Source organism: Myiozetetes cayanensis, unplaced genomic scaffold (assembly GCF_022539395.1).
Source record: "Myiozetetes cayanensis isolate MyiCay16 unplaced genomic scaffold, myiCay2020 scf30, whole genome shotgun sequence".
Classification (NCBI taxonomy): Eukaryota; Metazoa; Chordata; class Aves; order Passeriformes; family Tyrannidae; genus Myiozetetes; species Myiozetetes cayanensis.
The window spans coordinates 1,993,685-2,020,725 of record NW_026087522.1 but is presented as its reverse complement, the minus strand read 5'-3'; the positions used below and the strand labels follow the sequence as shown (position 1 = coordinate 2,020,725).

Here is a 27,041-nt window from a genome sequence, read left to right as displayed (position 1 = left end):
CCAGCAAAGGAGCTGGATCCCGGGAGCCAGTGCTTGGCGTGGGAAACCCAGGCTGGGAAAAGCCTCCCCCACGAGCCGCGGCTCCCCGGAGCGCTCCGTGAGAAAGGGGTGACATCTCCGGGTGGAAAACCGGCGGCTGCATCCTGACATCACGGATTGACATCATCCAGGGACCCGGCCCGCAGACCTCCTTCCCAGCCTGAGCAGGGCATGCAGACAGAAAGTACTTCAGAGACTGGCTTGTTTGTTTTCTTGGGAGACCAGCTCCCCAAATTCCCGTCCCTGGGATGCTCCGTGTGACGTGTGGGCCGAGGGTAGCGGTGGTGGGAGGGGGGACACACAGAGCCGGCTCAGTTTTCCGGGGTTTATTTGTTTGCTCCAAGAGGGAAGTTTTGCTGGATGTGGGTTTTGCAATAAGGGAGAAGGAGGAAAACACATCCCGGGATGATCTGCTGGCGGGGGAGGAAAATAACGGCCGGAGATAAGGGGGGAAGGAGACTCCCGTCATTCCCAGTGGGAGTCAGCCAGGCCCTGGACATGGGGGAGTCCCTGAAAGCAAAGGAAAAGAGGATTTGGGGGGGTTTAGCAGGCAGGGGAGGGAGCAGAGCCCGGATGCTGATGTCGTGCAGCCTGTCCCTGCGGGGGTCATCGCACGCAGGAGCACTTAAAATCTGGGAAAAAATGATGTGAGCTCTGGGAGGATTGTAGGAGGAGAGGGATGGGTTTGTTCAGGAGCACCACGGGATGAGCCAGGCACAGGGGGAGGGTGGGAGGGGGATAACCTCTCACTCCTCACCCCCACTGCAGCATTCCTGGGATGCACAGGAGGGACAGTGGACATGACACGGGACAAGGGGGGGCGAGGCAGAAGGAATGGGCTGGGGGCACACAGGGACACCGGGATGGGGGGACACAGCAACACTGGGAAGGGCTGGGGGACGTGGGGACACGGAAATGGGACGTGGGGGACACATGGGTGTTGGGACACAGGGTAAAACAAGGTGGAACTTGGAGATCTCGTGGTGAGTGGGGAGCTGGACCCCGCTTCCCTCCCCAGGATGGGGGTACCCACACCCACCCGAGGGGGGACACAGCCACCCCGGGGTCAGGGGACAGAATAGGGTGGCACAGGGACAACGGGAGCAGGGGAGGCAGGAGCCAGCAGCCTTATCCCACGGGATGGCACCGAGGGGGAAGGATCGGGGCTGGGGCACGTGGGAATACCGTGTCCCCGGGATACCGGGAGTGCGGGACGGGACTGGGAGGGGCCTGGATCCGTACCGGGAATACGGGATGGGACCGAGGGGTGGCAGGAAAGGGACCGGGGGACGCGGGATGGGACCCGGGGGAGGCAGGATCGGTGCTGGAGGATGGGACGGGGAGAGCAGGATCGGGACCGGGGCATGCGGGACGAGACCGAAGGGTGCGGGACGGGACCGGGAGACGCAGGGTCGATACCGGGAGATACGAGACGGGACCCGGGGGGTGCAGGACGGGACGGAACGGGGCAGCCCCGTGCCCGGGGAGGGTAGGAGCGGTCCCGGGGGCTGCAGAGGGGCAGGAGGGGGGGCTGCGGGCCGGGTCCCCACAACAGCCCGTCCCCGCCGCCCCCCCGGCGCTGGCCCCGCTCCCAGCCCTGCGCCCGGGGCTGCAGGGGCCGAGCTCCGCGCTTGAACCCGCCCCCGCCAGATCTCATTTCCCTAAAAAAAAAAAAAAAAAAAAGGGAGAGAGAGAGCGAGGGAAGGAAAGAAAAAAAAAAAAAGGGAGCGAAGAAGGGAAGGAAAGAGAGAAGAGAGGAAAAAAAAAACCCGGCCGGAGCCATGGCCGGGCTGCGGAGCTGCGGGCTGCTCCTCTGCCTGCTCCTGGCCCGGGCCCTGCGCTTCCCGGACTATTCCTACGTGCTGGAGGAAGAGGAGGAGGAGGACGAGGAGCCCCTGGACTACAAGGACCCCTGCAAAGCCGGTAGGAGCGGGGGATGCGCGGCGGGGGCGGGCGGGCGGACAAAGGGGAGCGCGGGGGGGGCCTGATGGGAGAGAATGTGGAAGTGAGCGCGAGTGAGCGCGAGTGTGAGTGTGCCCCGCACACACTTCGGGGCTTTGCACGGCGAAACTTGGCACCGCTGCCCCGCGCTGGCCTCGGGGCCGGGGGGTCCCCGCTACCCGGGACGGGAGGAACGGGGGGAGCAGCGGCCGGTCCCGCTCCGAGATGCATCTGGTTGTACTTAGGGTGAGGAGCAGGGGGGGCTGGCCCGGCGCCCCGCTTTCTCTCCCTCGTCGTGGCTCTACTGGCAGCTGTCAAAGGCGGCGGGGAGCCCCCATTTCACAACCCCCCGTCACCATCCCAGCCCGTCCCAGGACCCATCTCCGGCTCAATCCCAGCCCCCATCCCACCCCATCCCTGAACCCATACTCTGCACCCTTTGCCTTTCCTCCTTTCTCCCGACCCGCAGCCAAAGCTCGTCCCCCCCGGGGCACCAGGGCCGGGCTCAGCTCGGGAGGTGCTCCCGAGGGTTGGGGTCCCTCAGTGCCGGCACAGGGGGTTCCGGGCCGTTCTCTGGATTTTGGAAGGTCTGGGAACAAACTGGGCCCTGCGGGGGGGAGGACAATCCTTGTGTTCCAGAGCGAGATAAAGTGGATGGAGGGATTTTGGGGGGGGGGGAAACTGAGGCACGGGAGGGCCGTGCAGGGCTGAGCTCGGCGCGAGGGCCGGGGTCTGGCGGGGGATCACGTTTCTCTGTACTGGCATTGTCTGCTCTGGAAGGCGGTTGTTGATATAACTCTGTCTACACGAGGGCTTTTTCTGGCCAAAAATCCTTCCCTTCCTGCCCTCCCGGGCTGAAACAGCTAGGCTTGCAAAACCGTCCGGGCAGAGCCGGCTGGAGCCTTCCCTCGGCTCCCGCTTCCTCCAGCTGAGCGGGAGAGACGAGGCTTCACCCTCTGACGAACCGGACTAATTAGTGGTGGCTTTCCCAGTGGCCCCTCCTCGCCCCGCTCCTGTGCGCCCCAGGACCCCCCCCACCCCGGGCTCACCTCCTGGGGCCGGCTGTTCCCCCCTCCCCATTCCCCTCCTGGCCTTTATGAGATCCTTATGTGACTAATTTAATTACGGCAGCTCTTCCCTGGGAGCCTGGAGGAGGGAGGGGGGTGAGGGGATCAGGCCCTGCCACGCATCGCATGAGCCGCGGATTTACCCCTGTTGGGGGTGGTGAGGTCCAGCGGTGGGAGCTGGAGCTGAAACCCCACCTGGCATGGCCTTGGCATCCCCCTGATCCCCCCATGGCATCCCACGTGCGGGTTTGTTTTAGTTTTGGGGTGTTGAGACCCTCCCCGAGCTTCGGGCACTGTCATTGAGGCTTTGTCACCGCCGCGGCTCCAGGGAGGGAAGCACCAAGAGAGGGATTCGGGTTCCTTGGCACAGCTCATGCCAGAGGTGTCCTGAGGCCGCCGGCTGCCCGTGGCTCGCCAGCCACCCCGGTGATGCCACCGCGTCTGCACCGGTGCCAGCGGAAGGGGAAGAGCCGCCCGTGCCGCCGCGTCGCTTCCAAGGATGCCAAAACGGGACCGCTGGGAGATCCAGCCCTTGGACCAGCCCCCCGGGCAGCCAGGGAGGGAGGAATCGGCCGTGGCCCCGGTTTCCCCTCACCCGGTCAGCAGGATATCCAGGTCTCGGTGCCCGGGAGCGGCCGCCGGGTCGGATCCGGGTCGTGCCTCCGGTTGGGAAAGGCAGCTGGAATCGCTCCCACCACCCCCGGCCGCGCTGTGGGAGTGGCCGTGGGGTTTGGTGTGGCTCATCCCAGGGGGTTGCTGAGCAGTTTGGTGACGGCAGCTGGGCCCCCTGGGGTGCCCCCAGCAGCCAGGGATGGATGGAGCCCACCCCTCTCCCCGAGTGCAGCTCCAAATCCACATTTTGGGGTGCTTGGCTAAACTGGGGGGGGGAATGGCATGTCCCTTCTGCCGTCATTCCATCACCCTGCTCCATGAGGAGAGGACGTGGGGGTGCAGAGCCCTTTGGGGGCTCACACAGCCCCCCCAGGGAGGGTGTTTTAGGGGGGATCTGCTCCCCCACCCCCCCGTGGGGGGCTCAGCATCACCCAGCTGGCAGAACTGTGGGATGCAGGGACGGGACTCCGAGCCCCCCCTTTCCCATCTGTATGAGCTTCCCAGCCGTGCCTGGAGTTCTCCAGCCTCCCAAGATTTCACCTAGATTACACTTTCCAGGCGTAGCCAGCCCGGGCTACTGGTTGGAGTCACACTTGTCAAGCTGCCCGAAAATATTTTCCAGCCGTTATATGTCACTTATTCATGCAGGGCAAAAAAAATCCACCCGCGGAGCCGGGGCCGGCGGGAGGCCTGCGGTTCGGGGCCCGGGAAACCTTGGGAATCTCAGGCCGATCCCGGGATCTGCTTTATCTTTGTGTAATCACCCGCACGCTCCGGCGGGGGGCCCGGGGGGGGTGCAGACGGCGAGGCCGGGGTTGGTGAGCGGTGGTGGTGGGGGGGGTCGTTCCTCGCTGCCTTCCCTTCCCGGCTCCTGGGAAACGCTCCGGCTGCTGATTCACGCCGCCGGCGGGTCGTGGAGAGGGGGGAGACGGCGTTTTCCTGAGGCTTTATCCGGGGCTGGGAAACACATGGAAAAACACACGGGAACACGCGGGCCGGCGGGATGGGTGGGGAGAGAACCAGGGGAGAACAAAGCCGTGGGGAGGGATGCAGGGAAAGGAGGGAGGGTGGCTCTCGGTGGGAGGGGGAGCCCCCAAGTGTTTTCATCTTGGCTGAGCCAGGCTGGGGGGTTTTTGGGGCGGGAATGTGTCCTCCAGGTCGCTCGTGGCTTTGCTGAGGATCCCTGGAGAGAAGAGCATCCCACTGCATCCCATGGAGCTGTGGGAAGAGGGGGTCCTATCCCATTACCTGGCTGCAGGAGGGGTGTTGATCCAGAAGGGCCTTGCTTGGCAAACCGCCCCCTCCCTGCACGTGGGAAAGGCAATGGGAAGATCCCGAGCCTCGGGAGGGTTTATTGGCACAACCACGGAGCCGGGAACAGCCTTTGGAAAGAGTTAACGGGTGCTGGGGGAGGCTGTGGGGGCAGGATCGAACAGTGGAAGCACAAGGAGGGCGATGTTTGCAGCCAGAGCCCTGGGGATGATGCCCAGGGTCTGGGAGCCCTGGGGAGCCGGTGTCCTTTGGCAGAGCTGGCCACAGGGACAGGCACAGTGCCCTGAGATCCCGGGATACCCCACGTGTCCGAAGCCAGGTGCTGAGGCACATCCTTGTCCCCAGTGGGCCCCGGTTCCTGCTGCCACCAGGGCTCCCCTCCAACCTTCCCCCATCCCCTTGGCAAAGTAATTCCCAAATATTCTCCATTCCAGCAGCTCTCCCTTTCACAGGGACCTGTGCTGCTGGCCCGGGATGTGTTTTCCTCAGTGACCTGGCTTTGGAGAGGGGATACAGGGAGATCCTGCTCCCTGCACGTGGCTGCTGGCATCCCTGGGCTCCAGCATGCCTTAGGTTTGGCATCCTCCACCCTGAGCCCTGGAGGAGGCTCTCTCCTGCATTTGCTGTCACGGAAGAGGAGCAGAAGGAAAATCCTCCCCTGGAGTGATCAAACCATCCCTCCCACTCCCAACCTGCCCCAAGGTGGACCTTTCCTGCCCCTGGAAGCCTTTTGCTGGCCTGGGATGTGTTTACTGGAGGCTCCACAGTGCTTATTTCATCCCCTGGAGCAGGGAAGAGGATTTGGAGCCTAAATCCCAGGGCTGGGGAGGGAATTTGGCTGCAGGGAAGCACTGGCAGAGGTGGGATGTGCCTTGTGCCACACAGGGATGCACAGAGGGGAACTGGGGGTAGGTATGGATCATCCCTTCACCTTGGATGCTGTTCTTGAGCATCTCTGCCTCCCTCAGCTGCTGGATGTGCCCCAGGTGGGATGAGGATGCTCCAGCCAGGAAGCAGGAGGCAGGGGGTCGCAGCTGAGTGCAGGACTGGCTCTTTTGGGGGTGCCCCTCGGTGCTGACCAGCTCCATCCCCCCCTGCCTCAGTTTCCCCACAGGCTGCAGAGGGGCTGTGATCTGGCCTGGCTCCCAGCCTTGGCCTCCAAGGCTTGAATTCCTGCTTTGTGCCTGCTGTGCCGGTCGGAAGGTGCTCTGGGAAAGCAAATATTCCTGGCCCCGGCGTTTACAGGCTGGCTGCTCCCTCTCTCCGGCGAGGGGCACCGGGAGAGGGGCTGCACTGCTTCACCTCCACCCTGTCGCCGCTGTCCCGGGGGTCTCACAGGGCCGCCGAGGGAGACCTGGCTGCTTCCCCGTCCCCACAACTGGGGATGCTCCACATCCCCCTGCCCTCACATCCACACCCCTCCGCGGGGCTCTGCGGGCAGGGCAGACCCCAGGGGCCAGCGGGACCCCCCCAGTCCCGGCTGAGCGGGATCCCCGCCGGTCTGGCCGCGGCCGCGGGGTGTTTGCGGCGCAGCTGGGCCGTGCGGGGGCGAGGGGCGGTGCGATGAGCATTCCTCACATATTTAACGGCTCTGCAAGCCAGTGGGATGCTGCTCCCGTGACTCCGCGCCTCCACAGCCCGGCAGCTCGGCGGGGGCCGGGATACACCTATGGAACCGCTGTCCTCAACCCCGATCCCGGCCGGGGCAGAGCAGCTTTCTCCCTGCTCTCTTCCACACCCCAAATCCTGCCTGCGCCGGGAGCGACGCTCGTGGATTGGCGGCACACGAGGACTCGGAGTGGCTGGGATGGAGCTGCTGAGGCAGGGAGGGAGAGCCGGGCTGAGGGGATGCTTCCCATCCTTCCCATCCTGCTCTTTAAGGGTCGGTGGGACCCACTCAAGGATGAGGGTCTCTCCTGCCCGGTGTCCTTCGAGGCCTGGCAGTGCCTGCACAGGGATGGGGGTCCCTCCTGCTCAGTGCCATGCCCGGAGCCTCCTTTGCCCCAGACTGACCTGGAATATGATCCTGTCCTGTTTATCTGCCTCCTGCCCTGCCAGGGCTCCCCCACGGCTCTGTTTGCTTTTCCTGGCTCACCAGAACATCGTGTTCGCACCCCGGCCCTTTCCCACCCCTCATTTTATCTGAGTTTTTTTTTCCCTGATACACGATTCCCAACCTTGGTGGAGCCTGAGGTCAGGCTCATCCCAAAATCCCAGCGATGCCGGAGAGGTCAGGCCCGTGGGTGCCCCTCTGCCTCGCTCAGTGGGACAAAGGATGCTGAGCTCCTGCATCCCAGCCAGGGGGCACGGGGGACCCTCCAGGGACAGCCAGCGAGCCAGGGGGTGCCTGTAGGATCGGGATGGGGTGCCGAGGGGGCTTGGCCCAGGTCCTGCTGAAAAACCTTGTTTGTCTAAAGCTTCAGCCCCGGGGGTTACGTCACCGTTCCAAGAACCCGAAAGAAAACACAGCACAAAAAGTCAAACAACAGCGGAGGGCCGAGCTATCCCCCGGCTGCGGCGGGGGGAGGTGTGGGAAGAGCTCCGTGGGAGCCTCCTCTCAGGTCCCACACGGCTGCTTGTGTGCTGGGGAGCTGGAGAGATGTGCCTGGACGGAGCTGGGATGATCCCCCTCTCCCTGCTCATCCCACTCCTCGCTGGGGGTGCTGGCGGGGCCGCTGTGCCCCACGCCTGGCCTTGGAGCTGGTGTCCTGCTGGCACTGCGTCCCTCCCGCTGGCACTGCATCCTCCCCGCTGGCATCGCGTCTGTCCCGCTGGCACCGCCGTAGCTCGGACCTTGCCCCCGATACCTCTGTGGCCGAGCAGAGAGCAGCCCCCGCAGCACGACCCACGGGTTCCCAGGCTGGGAACGCCTCAGGGACACCGGCATCCCTCTGGGAATGGCTGGAGAGACCTTTGTCCTGTGGTTTGGGGTCTCCTGAGCACCGTGAGCCGGCGGGATGAGGGTGCTGGATGCAGGGAATGGGTGCAGGAGGTGTGACAGGTTTCCCCCCTGCTCCAAGCTGTGTTCTGCCAAGCAGAGGCATCTGGGGGGGGATTTGGCGGGCAGAGACACCCCAACCCCCCCAAACAACCCACGTGTCACCTCCTGCCGTGGGTGCACGGGGAGTGAGTGGGAGGAGGACGTGACCAGAGCCCAAACCAACCTGGAAGTTTCTCAATCCAGCACTCCGGGCTTGTCCCGGACGTGTCCGTACAGGGATCGCTGCCGGGCCACCCCCTCGCCGTCCCCCACACAGCTTCTCTGGCCCCTCCAGGAGCAGCAAAACACCTTCCCCCGTGGGCTGGGGTTTTTTAGTTTCTTTTTTAGGGAAACCAAGCCGCCTCGAGCCACCAGGAAAACCAACCCCACGTCCCCGGGCTGGCCTGCCCGGCTCTCTCACGTATCCCAAATCCCTCACATATGGTTTCTATATCACTTGGCTCCGCCGGCGCTTGCTCGGCTGTAAGCGAGCTTACTTTCCCTTGTCTTTCCATGCAGCTCTTGGCACGGGCCGCTCGTCCTTCTCCCTGGCCCTGGTCCTCCCCCACGCGCGCTGCCCGTTCGGACACGTCTCTCCTGGCCCCGGGGAGGGTGCGGGGAGGCCGGGCCAGGCTCCTGCCTCTGCTCTGCCCTCAAATTGCAGCCTGGCCGTGCCAGCTGCAGGTCGCTGCCAGGGGAGGTGCCGGCCCCGGCTTGTTTGCTCTTCCCTCGGCTCTGCCGCAGGTCTGCTCTCCGCCCTGGAGCTTCCCCCCTGGTGGGATTCATCCCCTGGTCAGTGCTGGGGACAGCCCCAAAACGTGGCTCTTCCAGCAGAGTGGGGTCTGGGCTTGGTGCCACGCTGAGGGATGGGGTCCAGGGTGTTCCTCTGATCCCGTGGCTGCTCCTCTCACCCCGCGCCGGTTTTTTTTTGGACCTCTCAGCGTTATCCTAATTGTCCCGCCTTGTCTTCATAATTAGTGGCTCTTTTGGGATCCATTCGCTAATTGCTTGGAGCGAGACCTTGGCAACGCTCGCCCTCGTGCCCTGAGCTGCTCCAGCCACCCCCGCCTCCCCACCAACACCCCTCCTAGGGGGTGAAGAGGGCAGGGGGTGCCCGGGCCCTCTGCTCAGCCCAGGCACCCCAAAACCCAGTGAGGAACCCCACTCCACCCCACCATGGCCACCTCCAGAGCCTCGGTGTGACCTCCGCCAGCCCTCGCGCTCCGGCCACGGCGTTTCCGCAGGAGCCGGATCCCGAGGGATCAGGGCCGGCCAGGCGCTGACGCTGGGAGCTGAGGCGTTGAGTCACAGAGGTGGGGGGGCAGGAGGAAGAGGAGGAGGAGGAAGGGCTGTGCAGGGTTATGCCCTTCAGCCCTGTGGTGCTGGAGCATCTCTGCTCCCCACCCCACCCTGGTGCTGGAGCGGGGGCTCCCAGCCCTGGCACAGGGCCGGCTCCGTTCCTGCTCCATTCCTGCCTCATTCCTGCTCAGCTCCTGCTCCGTTCCTGCAGGCGCTGGGCGCAGCAGGAGCTTCCCGGGCCATATGGCTTCGCTGGCAGATGACTCAGAGGTCGTTGGAGCATCCCAGGGCTGTTGGAGCTCGCACCGGGCCGGGGGAGCAGGAGCTGGGCAGGACGGAGGTTCCTAAACCCACCAAAGCAGGGGGGAAGGGGGCAGAAAAGAGGTGATTTTGCAACACAAATAATGATAGAAACCCTAAAAAGTGATGGATGGGCTTTATGCAATCCAGATGTGAGCACTGGGCTGGCTCCAGCTGCAGGGGAGAGGGGGGAGCCTGGCCTGCAGCATGCTCAGTTGAGAGAGAGGGAGGAGGATGATGAGGGGGAGGCAGGGCTTGCCTTCCTCTTCAGGGCTTGCCATGTGCAGGGAGGGCGGGGAGAGGCAGAGACGTGGCGGGGTTCACACCTCCTCCTCCTCCTCCTCCCCTCCCAGCCGCCTTCCTGGGCGACATCGCCCTGGACGAGGAGGACCTGCGGCTCTTCCAGGTGGACCGGGTGGTGGACCTGTCCCGTCACACCGTCACCCGCCTGCCCTCCAACTCCTCAGGTACCGCCGCTCCCCCAGAGCCCCCTCCGCCCACCTCCACCCACCCATGGGGAAGGGGGCGCTGCCCACGCTGAACCCCCTTCCCCACAGGCAGCAACGCCACCAACCCCCGGCCGGGCCGCCCTCGGCGCAGCCGGGGCCGGCAGCGGAGCCGCCGGGCAGCCACGTCCCGGCCGGAGCGCGTGTGGCCGGACGGGGTCATCCCCTACGTCATCAGCGGCAACTTCAGCGGTGAGTGCGGGCTGGGGGGGGTGCTCTGACCCCCCCCAACGCTCCTCAGCTCCCCCCGCCCCCAGCCGGGCTGACGGCCCCCGCCGCTCCTCCGCAGGCAGCCAGCGAGCCATATTCCGGCAGGCCATGCGGCACTGGGAGAAGCACACCTGCGTCACCTTCCTGGAGCGCAACGACGAGGACAGCTACATCGTCTTCACCTACAGGCCCTGCGGGTACAGCCGGGGGGGCCCCTGGGGGTGCTCCAGGGCCACCTGCCCCTGTGGGTTCTGGGTCTGGTTGGGGTGCAGGAGGTGTTGGAGCCGCCGCCGGGGGCTGAGGTTGGCGGCGAGGCACCAGCCAGGGCTTGCAGCGGGGCTGGGGCCAAAGGAAACAGGGGTTTGGACGAGCTCGGCGTCTTCACGCGTCAGGGCACAGCCCCGGCCAAGCAGATGGTGGTTAGGAGAAGGATTTCCCCTGGAATGGGAGCCCCTGCGTGGGTGCAAACCCTGAGCCCGGGTCCAGAATGCAGGGCTGGACCAGCTCAGCTGCAGGGCACGGGTAGGATGGGACCCTGGGCTTTGCGGCTGGATTTGGGGCTGCCATGCCATGCCACCCCATGCCAGGCAGCCCGGGGGCAGGAGCTGAGCTCTCCCAGATCCCAGCCAGAGCTGAGGTTGGAGGCTCGAGCTCCTCACCTGGGCAGGAAGGCTGAAGTTCCAGCAGCGGGGATGATTCCCAGCAGGCAGACCCTCCTGGCAGGGATTCCCACACCCCCAGGCTGGTCTCCCTGGAGGGTCAGGACTCACCCGGTGTCCCCTCCCCTCCCCAGGTGCTGTTCCTACGTGGGCCGCCGGGGAGGGGGCCCCCAGGCCATCTCCATCGGCAAGAACTGCGACAAATTCGGCATCGTGGTGCACGAGCTGGGCCACGTCATCGGCTTCTGGCACGAGCACACGAGGCCTGACCGGGATGACCACGTCTCCATCATCCGGGAGAACATCCAGCCAGGTAGGGACAAGCCTCCATCCTCCTCCTCCTCCTCCTCCTCATCATCATCATCATCCCTGCCACGGGGTGCTGGCGAAGTTGGGGTCCCCCCCTCTGAGTGTGTCCCCATCCCGTTTTCCCAGGGCAGGAATACAACTTCCTGAAGATGGAGCCGGAGGAGGTGGAGTCGCTGGGGGAGACCTACGACTTCGACAGCATCATGCACTACGCCAGGAACACCTTCTCCAGGTACCTGCCCTGTGGGGGGGGGTGGCTCGGCCTTGTGTCCCCTCCTGTCCTGGGGACAGTGCCACGGCATCCCCAGCCCCTCACAGGGTTAATTCACGTCCTCTCTGACTCACCGGCCCGTGGGCTTCAATTAACCAGGCTGCTTTTAATTAGCCGGGCTGTTTTTAGCATTTTTCCCTTCGGGGAGCGGCCGCAGGGCCGGGGAATTCCCGCCCAGCTCACCCTCCTCCTGTCCCAGGGGCATCTTCCTGGACACCATCCTGCCCAAGTATGACGTGAACGGCGTCCGGCCGGCCATCGGGCAGAGGACGCGGCTCAGCAAGGGGGACATCGCCCAGGCCCGCAAGCTCTACCGCTGCCCAGGTGAGGGAGGTGCTTTTTGGGGTCCTCCCCGTGCTGGGAGGAGCTCACAAGGTGCCTTTTGCCGTCCGTGGCACTGTTTTTTGGGGGGGGAATAGTGAGGAGAATTTGGATGCAGGAGCTGGGTGAGCCCTGGGGCTCTGCTCTTGAGAGCTGCCCTTCCTCTCCTCCTGCTTCTCCAAGAAAAGGGTACCCCCAAGAGCATTCCCCTAAAAAAATCCCCCCGAGGGCATCCCCCCTCCCAAAAAAATCCTCAAAAGAGCGTCCACCCCAGAGTATCCTCCAAGAGGATCCCTCAAAGAGCAACACTCCAAAAAATCCTCTCTGGACTGTCCTCTGAGAGCATCCCCCAAAAGAGCATCCTCCAAAAGCACCCCCCAAAGAAAATCCCCTCAGAGTGTTCCCCTAAAAAAAAAATCCCCCAAAGAGAATCCTCCAAGAACATTCCCCAAGAGCACCTCCCCAAAAAAATCCTCCAAAGAGCTTCTCCCCCCGGACCATCCCCCTCAAAGAGCATCCTCTAAGAGAAGAGCATTCCCCCGGAGTATCCTCCAAGAGCATCCTTCCTCCCCCATTAAAAAAAATCCCCTAAGAGCATCCTTGAAGGGCAGAGCGCTCCCCAGAGAGCACTCCCTGGGCACACAGCACCCTCTGAGAGCAAACCCTCCTCCATCCCACCCCAGCGCCGGGATGAGGCACAGCCGGGTGCTGTGCAGGGATGATGATCCTGGTGGGATGGGACAGCCTGGCCCCCCCCTCCCAGGGCAGGACAACAGTGCTGGCACCCTCGAAGGGGCATCAAGGACCGGTGGCGTTGCCCCAAGGCACGGTGAGGAGGGGGCTGGCACGAGTACCCCAGCAACAGGCACGTGCTCCGGGAGGCTGTGCTGGCAAACACATCTGCAAGGAGTTTTGGCTCCCGCACGCGCTCCCGCTTTTAATTCCAGCCGCTAATTAGCAGCCTCGTGGAAGAGGGACGCCTTTGTGAGAGGGGGGCCCCCTCAAGGCCGTGCCGCCCCCTCGGGGGGCTGCGGGGGAGCGGGAAAAGTGATTAGTTTGGAGCAAGGAAAAGAAGGGAAGAAAAAAAAAGGGGGAAGAAAGCCTCCCCCAAAAAGCCTCTCTGGATCTCTTTTGTTTTCCACCGGTAAAGAAAGGAGGGGGATGGGGAAAGAAAGGTTTGAAAGGGTTTCAAACGGCCCTTTTTTCGCACCGTTTCACCTTTCAGCTCGTGTATCCCCCCCCCCCACCTCCGCCACCCCGAGCGGGAGGGGGAGGAGGCTGCCTTGGCCCCTGCAAAGCCCCGTGTGTGCCGCTTCCACGGCATCATGTGGCTCCCAGATGGCAGCGCTGGGCCGGCTCCAGCCGCGGCTGCGGAAAACCTGCCCCGGAGCCCGGGCGTGGAGCCGGGGCCCCCGCGGCGGGGAGGGACACGGCGGGAGGCCGGGATGGCTCCTGCCCCGCGGCTGGGCGGTGAACACGGGGGTGGGAGCGACGCCAGAAGCCCCTCAGATTTCGGGGATGCACCAGCGAGGTGGTGATGTGGGGATTTTTTGGAGTACTCTGGCGCTGGGAATTTGAATGGGAGAAGGGCACAGCGGGGTCTGGGGGGGCTTCCCCGGGGGTCTGACTTCTGTGTTTTCTCCTCTGTAGCCTGTGGGGAGACACTCCAGGACAGCCAGGGTAACTTCTCCTCCCCGGAATTCCCCAATGGATACTCTGCCCACATGCACTGCGTCTGGAGGATCTCTGTCACCCCTGGAGAGAAGGTACTGGCTCCCACCTCCTGCCAGCCCTACTCTCCCTCCTCCCTCCCTTTTTTTGGGGTGTCCCTGATCCCAGCATCCCTTTGTGGGCCGAGGGCAGAGCAGGGCTGGAGGCTCCCACTGACTCCCAGCAGAGGGGGTGCAGGGGGGGGCTCACCCCACGCTCTTCCTGCTCCTTCCCAACCTCAGATCATCCTGAATTTCACCACCCTGGACCTGTACCGAAGCCGGCTGTGCTGGTACGACTACGTGGAGGTGAGAGACGGGTTCTGGAGAAAGGCCACGCTGCGAGGTAACAACCCGGGGCCTCCTGCCCGCTCCTCCTGCCCACCGGGAACGCTCCAGCAGTGTGACCAGGGGCTCCCCTCGGCCTCTATCCTTGCCTGGCTGGTGTTCCAAAGTCCTGGGGTGGGGGGGAAACCAACCCCCAGAGGGGTTATTGGGGTGAGCAGAGCTCCCAGTTTGGCCCCACGCCAGTGAAACCAGTCTGGGTGACCCAGCTGGCTGGCACAGGGAGGTGCCAGTGTCCCAGTCCCACCCCTACCAGCTGGATGTTCCCCAGGGAGATTCCAGGATCCCGGTCCCATCCCCAAGAGCTGGATGTTCCCCAAATCCCAGCTGGCCCTGGAATAACCAGTTTAAGTTCCGAAACCGCCAGCAAAGCTGGAGGGGAGCGGGGAGAGAAGCAGCGCTTTGGCTTTAGGCTGGGAAGGGGCACAGGGGGCACCAGGAGGGGATGGCTGGGAGGAAGAGGATGGGGTGGCGAGGAAGAGGAGGGGTTCCTGGCCAGCAGGAGCCCAGCACGCCTTCCTCCCCAGGCAGGTTCTGCGGGAACAAGCTGCCCGAGCCCATCATCTCCACCGACAGCCGCCTCTGGGTCGAGTTTCGGAGCAGCAGCAACTGGGTGGGCAAAGGATTCTTCGCTGTCTACGAAGGTAGGGGGGAGCAAGGGGGGCCAGGAGGTCAGTTAAGGGGCTGGGGGGGGGCTCAGGCCGCTGTTCCTCCCTTCCAGCCATCTGTGGGGGGGACGTGAAGAAGGACAACGGGCACATCCAGTCCCCCAACTACCCCGATGACTACCGGCCCAGCAAGGTGTGCGTCTGGAAAATCACCGTCTCCGAGGGCTTCCACGTGGGACTGACCTTCCAGTCCTTCGAGGTGAGTCAGCCTTCCTCCCAGACTGGGATGGGGAAGTCTCCCCAACCCAGGGACAGGCCTGGGGCTGCCCTTCCTGACTCCACATCCCCCCGTGCTGCCTCCCTGCCTCAGTTTCCCTGTGCTGCGCCTTCTCTCGGCCTGTGGGCAGCAGGGAGGGTTTGGGGGGTGCAGGGGGCTGAGACAGACCCGGTTCTAACACCCTTCCCACCAGATCGAGCGGCACGACAGCTGTGCCTACGACTACCTGGAGATCCGGGATGGCAGCACTGAGTCGAGCAGCCTCATCGGCCGCTACTGTGGCTACGACAAGCCCGACGACATCAAGAGCACCTCCAACAAGCTCTGGATGAAATTCGTCTCCGACGGCTCCATCAACAAGGCGGGTTTCGCCGTCAACTTCTTCAAAGGTGTGGGGGACGCTCCCTGAGGGGGTGCTGGGAGGGGTCACGGCCCCCTCTTCCCGCTCATCCCACCCTGCCCTGCCCAGAGATGGACGAGTGCTCCCGGCCCAACAACGGCGGCTGCGAGCAGCGCTGCGTCAACACCCTGGGCAGCTACAAGTGTGCCTGTGACCCTGGCTACGAGCTGGCATCTGACAAGCGCCGCTGCGAGGGTGAGTGCCCCCCCACAACTCCCTGACTACCCCCCAAACGATGCCCCCTCGCAGCGTCCCTGACCCTGTGGAGCCTGGGGAGGTGACGGGCGCCGGGTGCCTCCCGCCCTGCAGCCGCCTGCGGAGGTTTCCTCACCAAGCTCAACGGCTCCATCACCAGCCCGGGGTGGCCCAAGGAATACCCCCCCAACAAGAACTGCATCTGGCAGCTGGTGGCCCCCACCCAGTACCGCATCTCCCTCCAGTTTGACTTCTTCGAGACCGAGGGCAACGACGTGAGTGGGCGGCAGGCGCTGCTGGGAACCTCCCCCCCAGGGGGTGGCACGCATGTCCTCGTGTTCCACACCCCGTGCCACCCCACAAGGTGTGCAAAGGCGGCTTTGTGCCCCCCAGGTGTGCAAGTACGACTTCGTGGAGGTGCGCAGCGGGCTGACGGCCGACTCCAAACTGCACGGCAAGTTCTGCGGCGCCGAGAAGCCCGACGTGATCACCTCGCAGTACAACAACATGAGGATCGAGTTCAAGTCCGACAACACTGTCTCCAAAAAGGGCTTCAAAGCCCATTTCTTCTCAGGTAGAGCTGCCTGGGCCCGGCACGAGCGTCCCCTGCCCTCTCTCACCCCTCGGGCCCTCCCCACGCCCCCCAAACCGCCGCTAACGCTCCCCTCGCCCACACCGGGGGTGCAGCCCCCTGGTCCCAGCCCAGTGGTGATGGGGTGACCCCTGTGGGGTCTGAACCCTCCCAGCCCCCGCCAGCCTGGCTGGCGGCACATTCTGGGAGGTTTTCCCCTCTTTTGAGAGGAATAGTTGGGTCCTAGTTCAGTGCTCTTGGGAGGCCCTCAGATTTCCAGGGGGTGCTGGGGGCCAGCTGGGGACAGGGATGTGCTTGACCCTGGGTGCTGCACCCCTCGGGTGGGGGGACGGTGACACCCTGCTCTGCTGCGCTGCTGCTCCCTGCTACGCTGCACGGCATCGGCTTCCTCTGCTTCCCGGGATCAGCATCCGTCCACATCTCAGCTCTCTGGGGCGACTCCCTCCTCCAAAAACCATTACCTGCCTATCCCTGTCCGCTCCACGGTCCGCCCTCCTCTCCTGGGCCACCCCTCCAGGAGGTGGTGCCACCTTTGGATGGGTTGCAGGGTGGTAGGGATGGGCACATGGAATGTAACGCTGGATGCAGCCGAGCATCGCCCAGGGCTGGACCCCTGACTGGGGGCTGCCACGGGACCCTCGTGCAAGAGAGAGTCCCCTCGGTGTGGCACAGTGCCCTGGACACCATCCCGGCCGTGAGCGACTGGCAGCACCTCTCGGATCCCTCCTGCCGTTTTTGTGGGGCAGTGTGGCCACCTGGCTGCGGGAGCAGCAGGACCGGCATCCCCCGGAGCCCCGCAGGGTTCCCTGGAGTAGGGGTCGAGTGTCTTTGCTTTATTTGTTTAATTAAAACCAAGGCAAGTAGGGCGGCCCAGGGGGCCCAGCCGTCGGGAGCCGGCACCCTCCACAAAGTGAATCCTCGGGGAAGCCCCGGTGGCCGAGCGGGACCACGGGGCAGCCGGGTGAGTGTCCCCCCTGCGCAGCTCCTTCCCTCTCCCCTTTTCCCTGCTTCTCCTCATCCCACCGGGATGTGCGGTGATCCCGTGGGGGCTGTCCCAACCCCAGCACACCAAACCCTCTCCTCCACCTCTCTGCACCCAGGTCTCGGGCTTTCCCGGCAGCAGGACCACCCCGGAGGACTCGGCCACAGCGGGGCCCCTCTTTCAGTCCCTGCCCCGGGGTCGCTCCCGGCCATGCCTGGGCAAAACATCTCCCATGCGGCGCCTTTTTAGCCGTGGAGGGTCCCTGAGCTCCGGACGAGCCCCGTTCCTTGGTGCCAAGGGCAGCCCGGCCACCTGGGCACCTATTTTTCCCCGGTGAAGACATGGCCCCTTCCTCTTCCTCCTCCTCCTCCTCCTCCTCGTCCTTGCGGGCCGGGGCTCCATCAGCTCGCGTGTAAGGATGCGGGACAATTCTGCCTGGGAATCCGCCACGGTGTCGGCACCCAGGTGAGTGCCCCCGGCTCTCGGCCGAGCCCCGGCGCAGGGGGGTCTCCGCAGCGGGGGGAAGAGGCGCCGGCGGGGGCTGCGGGAGCTGCCCCGGAGCCCTTCGGATGCCCGCTGGGGAGAACAGTGGTGAGCGCACGGCCGATGCCGGGTGGCGGCGAGCGAGCCGGTTGGAATAAAGGATTGCTAAAGACACCGACCCGGTGGGCTTCTTTCCGCTGCCAACTCTCCTCTGCTCTTGTCTCGCCCGCCCAGGCTCCCTCCCTCCCCCGGTGCTGGAGCTGCTCTGAGCCCAGAAGCCCCTTCCCATCCCCAAACGGGCCTTCCCGCCTCGCTTCCTCCCTCAGACGTAGGAGACTGTCAGGTTACGGCCTCCGGTTGAGAGGCAGGGGGGGCTGGGGCAGGGCCCCCCTCACTGCTGGCTCCGGGAGGGATGCTCCTGTCCGGCACAGCGGGATGCTGGGGAGGCTGGTGCTGATTGCTGCTGATTTCCTCCCCCTCCAACAATGCCCACTCCTCAGAACACCACCTCGCGGGGAGGGGGAGAGGGGGGAAAAAAAATGGGACGTGGAGCATCTCTTGAGGGGTGCTCGGGGGTGCTGAGACATCGGCGATAGGCCCCTCGGGAAGGTGGTGGGATGGGAGGTCAGCTCGGCCAGCAAGGGGATGCTCCCTAACCCGTCCACTGCCATTCCCAGACTGGATACCTACAGGAGCCCACGCAAAGCCCACCCTCATCCTCCCGGAGCCAGCCCTGCGCCTCCTCTTCCTCCTCTTCCTCCCCTCAGAGCCGCTCTCCCCAGGCTGCAGAGGGGGCTCCCGGGGTGTCCCCCTCGCTGCTGCTTCCCCGGCTGCTGCTCCGCATGCGCCCCCCCGCCCCCGCCACCCCCGCGCCCCCATCGCTCCCCCTTCTCTCCCTCTCTCTTTGCAGAGAAGAAGCAGCAGCTGCAGCCCCCGAAATCTCGCCCGCCCGGCCTGAAGTTCCGCCTGCAGAAGCGGCTGCGGGGCCCCTCCTGAGCCGCTCCATCCTCTCCACCTTTCTCAGGAACGCCGCGGCCCCGGAGCTGTGCGGGAGCACGGCGGGACCGAGCCGAGCCGTGCCGCCGGCCCCCCGGCAGCCTTTTGCTTGACAGAACTGGTTGTTGACCTTATTTTTAAATTTTTTTTAAATTTTTTAATTTTTTTTTTTTTTTTTGTTGTTCCAAGCACCCCATATCCCTTTGTTTTTTGTCGTTTACCAGCTGACCTTGTTTTTTTTTTTTTCCTTCTCCCCCCACCCAACCCGATTTTTACCGTGTCTGTGACATTTCCTATCGATGAGTAAAGAGGGACCTCCCGCGTCCTGGTCTTTTCTTGTGCACCTTTGGTTGTCACTGTGTGTTTTTCTGCCTCCCCTCCCCAACCCCGTCCGTCCCGGCAGCAGGTAATGGTGGCACCAATGGGTGAGCCCACGGGAGAGGAGGACCCATCCCGCCCCTGGATGGGGCTGGATTTGGAAGCGGGACGCTGGAGCTCTGCTTGCTGCTGGCCGTGGGCGCTTGCTTGGCTGGGTGCTCCGCGGAGGGCGTGGGGCTGGTGGGGCTGGGATGCCGTGCCGGGCTGGAATACCCCACTCCAGGGTTTTCCCACCCCGCTCAGTGATCCCTCTGCTCTCTCCCAGACAAGGACGAGTGCTCGAAGAACAACGGGGGCTGCCAGCACGAGTGCCTCAACTCCTTCGGCAGCTACGAGTGCCAGTGCCGCAGCGGCTTCGTGCTGCACGACAACAAGCACGACTGCAAGGAAGGTGGGCCCATCCCGCATCCCAGCCCTGTGGGACACCCCCATTCCGTGCATCCGTGACCCTCTCCCTTGTCCCGGCAGCCGGCTGTGACCACAAGGTGACGTCCATCTCCGGGACCATCACCAGCCCCAACTGGCCCGACAAGTACCCCAGCAAGAAGGAGTGTACCTGGGCCATCAGCACCACGCCGGGGCACCGCATCAAGCTGGTAGGGACTGCGGGGTGGGGAGCGCTGGGGTGCCCTCCACCGAGCCCCACCGAGGGTCAACAACTCCATCCGTCTCCTCCGCAGACCTTCTCGGAGCTGGATGTGGAGGCGCAGCAGGAATGTGCCTACGACCACCTGGAGATCTATGACGGGAAGGACGCCAAGGCCCCGGCGCTCGGCCGCTTCTGCGGGGCCAAAGAGCCCGAGCCCATCGTCTCCTCGGGCAACAAGATGTTCCTCAAGTTTGTCTCCGACAACTCCGTCCAGAAGAAGGGGTTCGAGGCCACCCACACCACAGGTAGCACCGCGGGGCTGGGAAATGGGGCCGTGGGGTGCGGGGAGAGCATGGACGCCCCTAAACGCCGTGTTGTCCCCCAGTGTGCGGGGGCCAGGTCCGCGCCGAGGTGAAGACCAAGGACTTGTATTCCCACGCACAATTCGGGGACAACAACTACCCGGGGGGCTCGGACTGCGAGTGGGTGATCATGGCAGAGGAGGGGTTCGGCGTGGAGCTCATCTTCCAGACCTTCGAGATCGAGGAGGAAGCCGACTGCGGATACGACTACATGGAGCTCTTTGACGGCTACGACGGGACGGCCCCGCGCCTCGGCCGCTTCTGCGGGTCCGGGGTGAGCTGGGGAGGAATTGGGATGGGGTGTGGGGTTGGAACAATGTTAGGGTTGGGGTTAGGGAAGGTTAGAGCGGTGTGAGGGTGCAGGGTGATGGGTGAGCCCGAGCCAGAGCAGCAGGGAGAAATCCCTGTGGAATTCGTGGTGGTGAGACGGTTTGCACCCTCCCTGTTGGAAAAAATCCCCCCCTCCCTCCCACCGTGCACACACATCCCGGGAACGCCCATGGATCTGAGCATTCCCTCCCTCTCCCCTGCAGCCCCCCGAGGAGATCTACTCGGCCGGAGACTCGGTGATGATCCGCTTCCACTCGGACGACACCATCAACAAGAAGGGTTTCCACCTTCGCTACACCAGCACCAAGTTCCAGGACACGCTGCACACGAGGAAATGAGGGCCGGGGGTCCCGGCCCCACCCCCGCGGGCAGGGGAAGAGGAGGAGGAGGAGGAGGATGAGGGCAGGGAGGAAGGCGGGGAGCGCTGCTGCCCCGCACAGACTGCACGGAGGAGGAGCACACAGCCAACCTCAGCACTCAAGACACGCTCGCACGGGGCGCCGGGGCTCGGGCGCCCACGGCATGGGGGGCACGAGGGGGGAGCCTGCTGGAAACCACCCACCCCGGTGCTGGGGGGGGCTGAGCGGGACCCGCTGCCCTTCCCTGCCCCGGCCGAAGCTCTGAATGTACAAACCAGTAACCGGGAAGAGCCCAAAACACACACAAGGTGCTGTCTCTCTCTTGTACCCATGAAATAAATACCCTTGTACTTGGAGCGGGGCAGCCCCGGCCTCTTTGCTTCCGCCCCGGGAAAAAACGGCATCCAAAACGGGGCTGGAATAGCAGGGGGAGAGCCCCTAGCACCCTGCACGGACCTCCATCCTCAGGGATCTGATGGAGCAGAGCCAGCAACCCTGACGGAGCAGCCGGACCATGTCCCAGGGATGGTGGGACCCGTGACGGGACATGGGGTCTGTCAGAGCCCCCCACTCCCCCAGCATTCTGCAGGAGGGTGCTCCCCACATACACACACACCACTTATCTCACCCCCCAGCAGCACCCCAGTGTGGGTGGGTGGGTGCCACGTGCCGTGCCCACCGCGTGCCGTGCCCACCGCGCGCTCCGGCGCGTCCCGGTGCCGGTGGCAGATGGCGGGTGGGCTGTGCCGCGGCCCCCGCGCCCACCGCGTGCTCCCTCGTGCCTCCCCTCCATCCCAAGCTCTCTGCCGGTGCAGAACGTGTGTGTGAGGGTGTCAGGGTAGGGCTGGGATGCTCTGGAGTGGTTGTTTCCAGGTGGAATGGCGATGGGCACTGGGGTTTTGCATCCAGAGGGGTTTTCAGTCCCGATGGTGGAAAGAGGGTAATGAACCGAGGGAGCGTTTCAGCTTTTCAGTGACTGGGTAAGGTGTGAAGGCCCATAAACTTAACCACAAATATCTCCAAGGGATGCCAGAGGATGGTGCCAGACTCTTCCCAGTGGTGCCCAGCGACGGGACAAGGCCACAGACTAAACCACAGCGTGAGGAATAACTTCTTTCCCTTGAGGGTGGCAGAGCTGCCCAAGGAGGGTGTGGAGTCTCCCTCTCCGGAGACATTCCACACGTGCCTGGATGTGTCCCCACCTGCTCGGGACAGGGGGGGTTGGACTGGATGATCTCCTTCCATCCCAAACCTTCCTGTGAGCTGGTGAGGGCGGGAGGGTTACCCGTGACCACCTCAGCACCTTGTCCCCTCCCAGTCCCATCCCTCCTTTCCCTGAGCTGGAATTTCAGGGGAGGGGGGTCCAGAGCCGCTCCCCAGGGTGCCGGTGGGGGACAGAGGAGCGTGACACGGCCGGTGGCGACCGCACAGAGTTTATTGAAACACCTCCAGCACAGCACAGGGATGCTCGGGGGACGGGGGGGAGTTGTTGTTCTACAGCGTGCAGGGGGTACACAGAGATGGGAGTAAGTGGGGAGGGTGGGTGGGCACCCCGGGGAAGGGGAGGGTGGGCGCCCGGGGGCCGCACGCAAGCGCCATGCTGCCGACGGCTCATGCGGGGGCGGCGGGGTTGGGGTGGGAGAGACATGGGGTTGGGGGGGCTCAGCTCCACTCCCCTATTCCCCAGCTCCTCCGGCTGCCTCCGGGGCCACGCTTTGGGCAGCACAGGGCGGCAGAGCAGAGAGGGACAGCACAAGGGGTCCCCCGCACCGCTGCGGCCCCCCGAGAGCGGAGGGGTCCCTGTCTGAGCACCCCGCTGTCCCCGGGAGCAGTCCAAAAAAAACAGGGGTGCTTCCAGCCTCTCCACTGAACCCCCCTGGGGCGGCCAGGGAGCCCCAGTCCCGGTTGGCAGGACCGGGGCTCTCTGGGAGCTGCACAAACCTGGGGTGGTGGTGGGGGGGATGCAGGGGACACCGGAGGGGAAGGGGGTCCCGCAGCGGCTGCGCGGAGAAGGGCAGAGCGCGGGGCTCACGCCAGCGAGGATGATGCCGGTCGGCCAGTCCAGGAGATGAAGGCTTCTTCCCTCGGGGCGCAGAGCGGCCTGGTGGGCTCTGCCTCCCTGCCGGGCGAGCATCCCGCCGGCTCCTTCCTCGGGGGGGCCCCACGCGGCTCCCCCGCGCCCACCCGCGCCCTCCGCCCACCAGTGTCCGTGGGAGAAGCCCCCAGGGGCGGGCGCCCGTCCCTCTGCCCGGCCGTGCCCTCCTCCTCCTCCTCCTCCTCCCGCCCTTAGCGCCCCACGCTGATGTTGCACGTCTTGCAGCTGGGGTCCTTTTTGGCGTTGGCGGTGGACAGGCTCATGAGCTGGTGGCCGCTGATCTCCCCCAGCACGCCCAGGGCGAGGTCCACGGGCTCCGTGTAAATGACCTCCAGGATGCTGTCCTGGGCGTGGCGGTACACCAGCTCGCCCTCCTCCACGCAGCACGTCAGGAACTTGTTGGAGGAAATGTCCAGCTGGGGGAGGCGCTCCCGGCAGAAGAGATCCCCGGAGGAGCCCTTGGGCGCCAGGACCAGCACGACGTAGTGGTAGGCGGTGTACATGCAGTAGAAGTCCGCGAAGTAGAGGTTGGTGTTGGGGTTGAAGAGGCGCTGGGCCGGGATTTGGAAGCGGTACCGGCCGTAGGGCGAGTCCTGGGGGGGCTGCCCGGTGTTGAACTCGGTGTTGCAGCTGAAGAAGATGCCGTGCAGCATCCCGCTGGTGGGGGAGCCGTGGCTCCCGCTGTTGTCCTTCAGCGACGGCTTCATCACGTTCCCGCAGTGCATCCTGGCGCGAGGAGCAGCAGGAGGAGGAGGAGGAGGAGGAGGGACACACAGACAGGCACAGGCAGGGTCAGGGGGTACGCCCTGGGAGTGGTGGGGGGAGTGGGGAATGGGGGCTGGGGGTACCTGACGTGCTGGAAATACTCCTTGTGCTGGTTGCGGTAGAAGACGGAGAAGCGCAGCATGCGGCCGGCGATCAGCTCTGCCTTCTCCTGCAGCTGGGCCAGGTGCTCCTTGGCATAGTCTGGGGGGCAGGGATGGGGACATCAGGGCGTCTCCATCCCCCTCCGGCAGCCCTTCCCTGCCCGCAGCTCCCCGCACCTCCCGCCTCCCACTCATCAGCTGCCGCTCCAACCGGCCCGGCTTGTGCCAGCTCCCGGCATCGCCCCCGTCCTCCTCCGGGCTCCTGCATCCCGGCATTGCCCCCGTCCTCCTCCTGCCTCCCAGCTCCCAGCATCAACCCCATCCTCTTCCCTAGCTCCAGGCTCTCAGTATTGACCCCATTCTGCTCCCAGCACCCAGGATCGTCCCTGTCCTCCCTCTCAGCTCCTGACCCCCAGCGTTGACCTCGTTCTCCTCCCACCTCCCAGTTCCTGGGAAGGCCTCCATCCTCTGTCCTGGCTCCCAACTCCAGGGATTAATCCCCTCCTCCCTCCTGGCTCCCAGCACTGCCCCCTTACTTCTCCCAGCTCCCAGCGTCGTCCCTGTCCTCCCCATCTTCCCGATTCTGAGCCTCCTCTGTCCTCCCTCCTGTCTCCCGGCTCCCAGAATTGCCACCATTCTCCTCCCAGCTCCCGGCTCCTGGGATCGCTCCCATCCTCCCTCCTGGCTTCTGGGATCGCCCCCATCTTCCCTCCCGGCTCCTGGGATCGCCCCCATCCTCCCTCCTGGCTTCTGGGATCGCCCCCATCTTCCCTCCCGGCTCCTGGGATCGCCCTCATCCTCCTGGCTCCCAGGTGGCCCCCATCCTCCTCCCAGCTCCGGGCATTGCCTGTGTCCTCCTCCTCCTCCTCCTCCCAGCTCCCAGCTCCCAGCACTGTCCCTGTTCTCCTCCTGGCTCCCGGGATGATCCCCATCCTCCCCTCCCGGCCCCGGGCCTCCCGTGTCCCGCTCACCCCCGGTGCAGAACTCCACAGTTTCGCTCCAGCCGGACACCAGGTACTCGCCGTCGCTCTGTTTGACGGCCGTTTGCACGGCCACGCTGTACTCGGTGCGGGGGCTCAGGAACCAGTGCCCCCGCACCGTCATGGGCAGCGGCACCGCCTTGGCCACCAGCTTGGTGGGGACATCCTGTGCCCGGGGTGGGGGTGGGGGGCGAGGGTCAGGCGGGAGAGCAATCCCACCACCCCAAAATCCCCCCAACCCCGCCTCGCGCTCAGGGGGTGGTGCCAAGTACCGAACCCCCCAAAAAACATCCACCTCGGGGCACCCAAAACACGGTGGGGACACTTCTCCTGTTGCCCCCTCCCAGCTCTGTCCCCCTCTCCCCGTCCCCAGACAGCGATGGGGGCGCAGGGTCCCCACGGAGGGCGGGGGGCTCGGGGACCCCCAGCTCCCGGTGGCATCTCGCGGTGTCAATAGGCCACGGAGCAGCTCCGCAGTGCAGAGCCGTTTCTGTGGCAACGGCGGATGCTGAAGTCGGGAGATAGAGGGGGGGAGAAATATCCCACCCCCCCACCCCTGATTATTGGGGAGGAGAGAAAAAAAAAAATAATGTTAAACATTAAATAGCATCACCGTGGCAACGGCGCTGCTAAAAACGGCCCCGAATTAGTGACTCGCAGCACGGGGAGGGAGAGTGGGAGAGGTTTGTGGCTCTGCTCCCCCGCGGGGCCTTGAGGGGGGGTCCGCCGCCCCCTGATCCCCATCCCACTGCCCTCCACCAGTTTGTCCAGAGTGGGGAATGACCCAAATCAGCGTGGGAGTGGGTTAAAAGCCAGTTTCCTCTCGCCAACCCCATCTCCTCACCCTGGACAGGGGGTCCCACATCCCCCTCCCACCACCCCCTCCCGCGGGCTCACCCGGTGCTTGAACTTGTTGGAATTCTTGTTCTCCTTCTTGTTGAGGTCGATGAAGTAGTGGGTGACCCTCTCCAGGTCCCCCTTCTCCATGGCCCAGGAGATGCGGAAGGAGTCGCAGGTGATGTTGTTGATCTCGATGTTCTTGGGGGTGGAGAGCAGCTCCATGGCCGGAGGGGCTGAGCTCCTGCGGGCACGGCGCGGCTTTTGGGGGGGTTGCCGAGCAGCCCCCCGAGCTGCCCACGTCGGCAGCTGCCGGGGCCGCTCCCCCCGCGGCGGAGCAGATGGCACCGGGGGGGTGGAAAAGCGGCCGGCAGCCAGGAATAGGCAGCGCGCAGGCAGGAGCAGGCAGCGGGACGCCGGGGAACAAGCCCGGTCGGGTGCGGGGGCCCCGGCCGCTCCCCCGGGTGCCGCGGGGCCCCGGCGCGACGCCAGCGGGTGTTTCGGGGTTTGCTCAACACCCGGGGTGGGGAAAGAAAAACAAGGGGAGCCGAGGGAGTGCTGGGAGAGAGGGGAGGGTTGGACGCGCGGGCACTGGAAAAGCTGGATCCGCCTTTTCGCCCTGGCCCGTGCCTCAGTTTCCCCCTCTTCGCTGCGCCCCCCCCGGGGAGCCGCTCTGGGGGTGGGGGGACACGCGGTGACACCCGTGACGCGGGAAGGGGGGTGATGCTCCGGGGGGATCGGGGGGGTGAGGTGGGGTGGGTGCCCCCCATCTTGCGCCCCGGTACCCCCGGATTTGTGCGGGGGCAGCCGTGCCCGATGTACCCGGAGCCCCCCTCCCCACGCTCCCCGCGTGCCCACGGACACCCACGCCGGGCTCATCCGTGAGTGTCCCTGTCACTCGGCCACCCACGGCCACCCACGACCACCCAGTGTGTCCCCCCCCCAATCTGCGCAGAGCCGGGGGTCACCCCCAGCCCCACTCAGCACCCCCCAGCCACCCCAAGCAGGGTGCCACCCAACAAATTCTTCTCCCCCCCCCAAAAAAACCCTCGGGCACGGCAGAAGGTCACCGCGCTGGGGACAAGGTGCCACCTCGCTGCCCCACTCCCGTGCCCGCCGGTGGCGCAGGAAATTCCGCACCGGGATTGCTCCAGCCGGATCGTGTCACCGCGTCCCCGTGTCCCCAGCACCCCGCGCCCCTCAAAAAGCCCTCAGCGAGCCCTCCATGTCCCCACACCCCACCTCCCCCCATATCCCTGTGCTACCCCCGGGCATCCCTCGGCGGTGCCACTGGGATGTTGTCCCGACGCCACCGGGATTCGGCGGCTGCTCCGGGTGTCCCGGTGCCGGTGAGGGCCTTACCTGGCCGTGCCGGGGGGCTGCCGGGACGCGGTGGGATGCCGGTGGAGCGGCAGGGTGGGAGGAGGGTAGAGGCGGCAGGACAGGGAGCCCCGGCGGGGCTGATCCAGGCGGGAAGGACGGAGGATGCCGGTGGGATCGCGGTGGTACCCGGCGCTGCCGCGTCGCTGCCTGCGGCTGATGCGACTGGGATCCTCCCAGCCAGCTCGGAAATAGCAAACACCCTCCAGAGGAGGGAGAGAAGAGGGGAGAAAAAAAAAAAAAAAAAAAGGGAAAAATAGATATCCAAGGAGCTGGGAGAAAAAAGGGGGAGGAAGGAAAAACCTCCCGGTTCTGCCAATGGGATGGAGGGACGCGTGCGGCGTCAGGTGATGGAGGCAGAGCGGGATGTGGGTGCACACTGGGGGTGGGTGGTGGGCAGGTTCTGCCTGTACCCTCCTGCTTTTGGGGCTGGGGGGCAGAGTGTCCCGGTTGTGCTGCACCCCCGCTCCGCAATCCATCCCCAAAAATGTG

At 65.0% G+C, this 27,041-nt stretch overlaps 3 protein-coding genes across 4 annotated transcripts; 2 read left to right on the top strand and 1 right to left on the bottom strand.

Annotated features, from left to right (window-relative positions):
- Positions 1 to 1,700: 1,700 nt before the first annotated feature.
- On the top strand, positions 1,701 to 20,747 carry BMP1 (bone morphogenetic protein 1). The gene is made up of 20 exons (XM_050325790.1): positions 1,701 to 1,962; positions 9,864 to 9,977; positions 10,068 to 10,208; positions 10,306 to 10,423; positions 11,020 to 11,198; positions 11,321 to 11,426; positions 11,665 to 11,789; positions 13,437 to 13,552; positions 13,739 to 13,841; positions 14,368 to 14,484; positions 14,562 to 14,707; positions 14,919 to 15,114; positions 15,195 to 15,320; positions 15,435 to 15,595; positions 15,714 to 15,894; positions 19,017 to 19,142; positions 19,220 to 19,347; positions 19,432 to 19,645; positions 19,726 to 19,976; positions 20,236 to 20,747. The coding sequence occupies exons 1-20, from the start codon at positions 1,821 to 1,823 to the stop codon at positions 20,368 to 20,370; spliced, it is 2,925 nt and encodes a 974-aa protein (XP_050181747.1). The 5' UTR covers positions 1,701 to 1,820; the 3' UTR covers positions 20,371 to 20,747.
- LOC126645409 (uncharacterized) lies at positions 15,893 to 17,906 on the top strand. The gene is made up of 2 exons (XM_050325791.1): positions 15,893 to 16,873; positions 17,013 to 17,906. The coding sequence occupies exons 1-2, from the start codon at positions 16,478 to 16,480 to the stop codon at positions 17,229 to 17,231; spliced, it is 615 nt and encodes a 204-aa protein (XP_050181748.1). The 5' UTR covers positions 15,893 to 16,477; the 3' UTR covers positions 17,232 to 17,906.
- A 1,061-nt stretch (positions 20,748 to 21,808) lies between the features above and the next one.
- PHYHIP (phytanoyl-CoA 2-hydroxylase interacting protein) lies at positions 21,809 to 26,790 on the bottom strand. Of its 2 annotated transcripts, none has more exons than XM_050325823.1 (5): positions 26,532 to 26,790; positions 25,230 to 25,413; positions 24,324 to 24,498; positions 23,335 to 23,452; positions 21,809 to 23,212 (listed from the first exon to the last, which is right to left on the bottom strand). In XM_050325823.1, the coding sequence occupies exons 2-5, from the start codon at positions 25,392 to 25,394 to the stop codon at positions 22,678 to 22,680; spliced, it is 993 nt and encodes a 330-aa protein (XP_050181780.1). In that variant the 5' UTR covers positions 25,395 to 25,413; positions 26,532 to 26,790; the 3' UTR covers positions 21,809 to 22,677. The 2 variants fall into 2 exon arrangements, with proteins under 2 accessions (XP_050181780.1, XP_050181781.1); XM_050325824.1 differs by having other exon boundaries at positions 25,230 to 25,430; positions 26,532 to 26,683.
- Between the last annotated feature and the right edge of the window lie 251 nt (positions 26,791 to 27,041).